Source organism: Syngnathus acus, chromosome 2, assembly GCF_901709675.1.
Source record: "Syngnathus acus chromosome 2, fSynAcu1.2, whole genome shotgun sequence".
NCBI classification, from domain to species: Eukaryota; Metazoa; Chordata; class Actinopteri; order Syngnathiformes; family Syngnathidae; genus Syngnathus; species Syngnathus acus.
In genome coordinates this window covers 15,530,897-15,534,378 of record NC_051088.1, presented here as the reverse complement: position 1 = coordinate 15,534,378, position 3,482 = coordinate 15,530,897, and the positions used below count along the sequence as shown (strand labels likewise).

The 3,482-nt window shown below is 43.7% G+C and overlaps 1 protein-coding gene across 1 annotated transcript; it reads right to left on the bottom strand.

Annotated features, from left to right (window-relative positions):
* Positions 1-1,225: 1,225 nt before the first annotated feature.
* Positions 1,226-3,439, bottom strand: LOC119135766 (pro-opiomelanocortin-like). The gene is made up of 3 exons (XM_037273632.1): positions 2,753-3,439; positions 1,858-1,975; positions 1,226-1,784 (listed from the first exon to the last, which is right to left on the bottom strand). Exons 1-3 carry the CDS (start codon positions 2,905-2,907, stop codon positions 1,323-1,325), a joined length of 735 nt encoding a protein of 244 aa, XP_037129527.1. The 5' UTR covers positions 2,908-3,439; the 3' UTR covers positions 1,226-1,322.
* Between the last annotated feature and the right edge of the window lie 43 nt (positions 3,440-3,482).

The following is a 3,482-nucleotide window of genomic DNA, read 5'->3' as shown; positions in this document are numbered from 1 at the left end:
CTAGTTTTTTTGCATTTATTTTCTTCAGTCTGAAGTGCTTTGTGTTTGTGAGAGAGAAAATTTCATTCGCTACAAAAGAATCAGACGCTAGTGCAAAAAAACAGCATGCATCTTTCGAAATTATTTCAGTCTTTATTGCGTAATGCCACACGACTTAGGCTACATGATTTCTTTTGCACTCTAGAGGTCACACAAAGCAGACAGGACAACTAGGTGCATAACACTGTTTTATTGATCTCTTGGGGAAGATGGGAAGTGGAGATCAGGCAAGGCGTGGTTCAAGAGACGAGGCGAAGACGTGGTCGTGGTCAGGCGATAGGGCGGTGCCGGCCGTGGTCAATTGTGGTCGGTAGATAACGAAACAGGTCGGCAACTAGAGCATGCCAAGGCGTGGAACGGCAGCGCAAGGCATACAGGGACTTACTGACAACGCTAGGTGCGTGTGTGGAGATTAAATAGGGACTGAAAATGAGCAGAGGCAGGTGCATATGGTTCTGTTGAAGAGTGGGTGTGGCTGTGACAGGTAGACTGGGTGGCAGGTAGCACGGTACGTGACACTTCAAGCTTAATCAAAGTGAACCAACTTCATTTTAAATATGTAACAGCTACTCCATGTCGTGATAGTAACTTATTCTTTTTTTATTTCTATGCAAATTGAGTTAATTTTGGGGAGGACTGGTAAAAGTGGTCTTGCGTTATGCTTTTCCATCTACTAGGCACTCAAAAGCGACCCCTCATTCAACTAGCGATGATGCAGCATCAAGATCAACATGAGGTAGGTTCACTATCTTCCTCAAGGACATTTCAACCCGGAGATTGAAAGAGTGCACACATGTTGTATAAGGCGATTTCTGTTGTGTCTATGAGAGAAACGTTTCCTGTAGTGTTCATATGAATATATTTCAGCATGAAGTGTGAGTGGATTGCAGTTGTGTGTTTTTGTGTGTGTTTCACTTCTCTGTCAGAGCATTTCAGTAGTTTGTGTAAGGAGATTTTAACTAATAAATGTAGGCGCGTGACTGGCCAACCAGCTCGTTTTGGGGGGGATGCTAAAGCATCCCAAAAGTAAATCCAAGCACTCCCCCCCAATCCGCCAGTGGGGCCAAAACTGTCAGCATCCCTAAACTTGAGATCCTAGAAGGATCCCTGTTTGCACGTATGCGTTTGTGAGACTGTCTCGCTAGTTGTTGTAGAGTTGTGTGAGACTCAAAGGAGCAGGCTGGAATGCTTTTGTTTGCAGGAACTTTATGTTTCCATGTCATCAATATTTACAGTCAGTCGTGGTTCAAACACACTTTGGTGGTCAGCGACTCAACGTGTCACTACTTCTGCGTCTGTCCATCTTTGTTGATGACGTTCTTGAGGAGCGTGACCAGTGGTCTCTGCTCGGCCTGGACCCAACCTTTCATGAAGCCGCCGTAGCGTTTGATGGGGGGCGGGCTGCTCCAGCGAAAGTGCTTCATCTTGTAGGTGTCGTCTTTCTTCTGGACTCCGTCCTCCTCCATCACCCCCTCTTCCTCTGAAACTACCGGCGGCTCATTCTTTAATTCGCGCCTCATCTCCCCGGGGAAAACCTCACTCGACTCTTCTTCCACACCGTTGGGCGTGTATACTTTAATGGGACGGCGTTTTCGGCCTACGGGCTTCCCCCAGCGGAAATGCTCCATGGCGTAAGAGCGCTTGGCAGGGGGGGAGGGGTCAGACTCAGGAATGGGGGGGGGCTGGACTGGTCCCGGGTTGGCGTTCAAGTCACTGAGGTCGGCGTGACAGAGCTGCAGACAATCCTAAAGTGAAGGGATGTAAAGACACCTACGTTAGGTTGCACATTTGCACGAGGAGCTGACATTCAGGTTTTACCATCAGGCTTTTTGAGTCCAGCTCCTGACAGGATGCATGCTCCCAACACTGACTGGCGGCTCCTCTGGCCACACCCACAAGCACCACCGTCGCTAACAGCCATGTAGGACACATCCTCCTGCCAATCAAGAACAAACACACACCTTCAGAGGGCACCAGCTCAGCAACAATCGTAAAGAGATTTTCTTCTTAATGCAATGTACATTACTGTTGTGTTTTATGTGTTTATTTTGAGCACTCAATTTACAAGAAAAGCTTCATCACAAAAGAAAATTGACACTAATATTTAATAATAATAATTAATAGTAAAATAATAATTAACACTGGCTAACATTTGTTTAAATCAGCAATGCAAATGACTCTTATAGAGGATTTTTTTTTTTAACTGATTCTGAATCTGCCCCTGTTTTTTGTCAAGCATATCAGGTTTTAATAATAATAATTCCTTCCAGTGTGCCCTGACTACTTCCTAAAAAACTGCTGGTATAGGCTCCAACACGCCCGTGACCCTCATGAGGAGAAGCAATTCAGAAAATGGATGGATTGATAGATGATAATAATAATATTAATATTAATAAAACATTTACTATAGTATGTAATACAGCAAAAGTTTTTTATTTTTATTGATTTAATTTTTGTTATTTATGAATTAAGGGTAGGATATAGCAAAAGGTGGATTTTTTTCGGCAACATCAAAACTATAAATTGCAATGTATGGTCAAATCTGTTTTTGTAGGTCAAACTTACAAAATAAAAAACAGTTCAGAGACTTGATGTGCTCCAAAAAAGAAAAACTATTTCTTAAATCAGCACCACAAATACATTTAGGGATTCCTAAAGCCATCTCTGATAAGACTTTGCAGTTACAGAATGAAAACAATCAAAGTAGTCTTACCTCTCGTCTGTCTTGGTCTTGGTTCTCTGATGCTGATGCTGGGTTCTTGTATCCTCTTGGGTCAGCCCACCTTTTATATTGTCACCTAACGGAACGTACACACAAACACAAATACACACACACGCACGGCCACATGCGCACATGATGTCACTCATTCTTTCCCCCAGTCTTTCTTTGTTGAGATTTGCTGTTTAATTGACCACGTGATAAAAGCATTACTAATGGGTTCCACTTCATCATGGAAGCCACCACCCATTGGCTGCTGCGTACTAAATGTCAAACATTGGATTGTGTAGATTAACACCAGGTTGGGATGTCGTCAGTGGGATTTAACCTGCAAACCGAGGTGTACGGTTACACACCCGCACACCTGCTACCCCCAGTGTCCTTTTGTCTGCAGGCTCAGCATCGCTCAATAAGATTGGCCATGCCTCTGTAGGGTTCACTATGACATTTTAAAATTTACTTCCTGATATTCTTGAACCTTTACAAACATATTGGGAGTGCTATTGAACACCTTGTTGTAAACATCTCTCGGTTGTCGGCCTACCATCTTCAGAAGGAAATGATTTTGTGACCATCTAAGTACTGAATACATCCATCAATCCACACCGCTTTAACACTCATTAGAGTGAGCGGGTGAGCTGGAGGCGGGGTGATCTTAGACTAGTCACAGGGACAAAAGCAGGGATTCCTCCATATTTTGAGGAAATTTAATTTCTATGCCCCA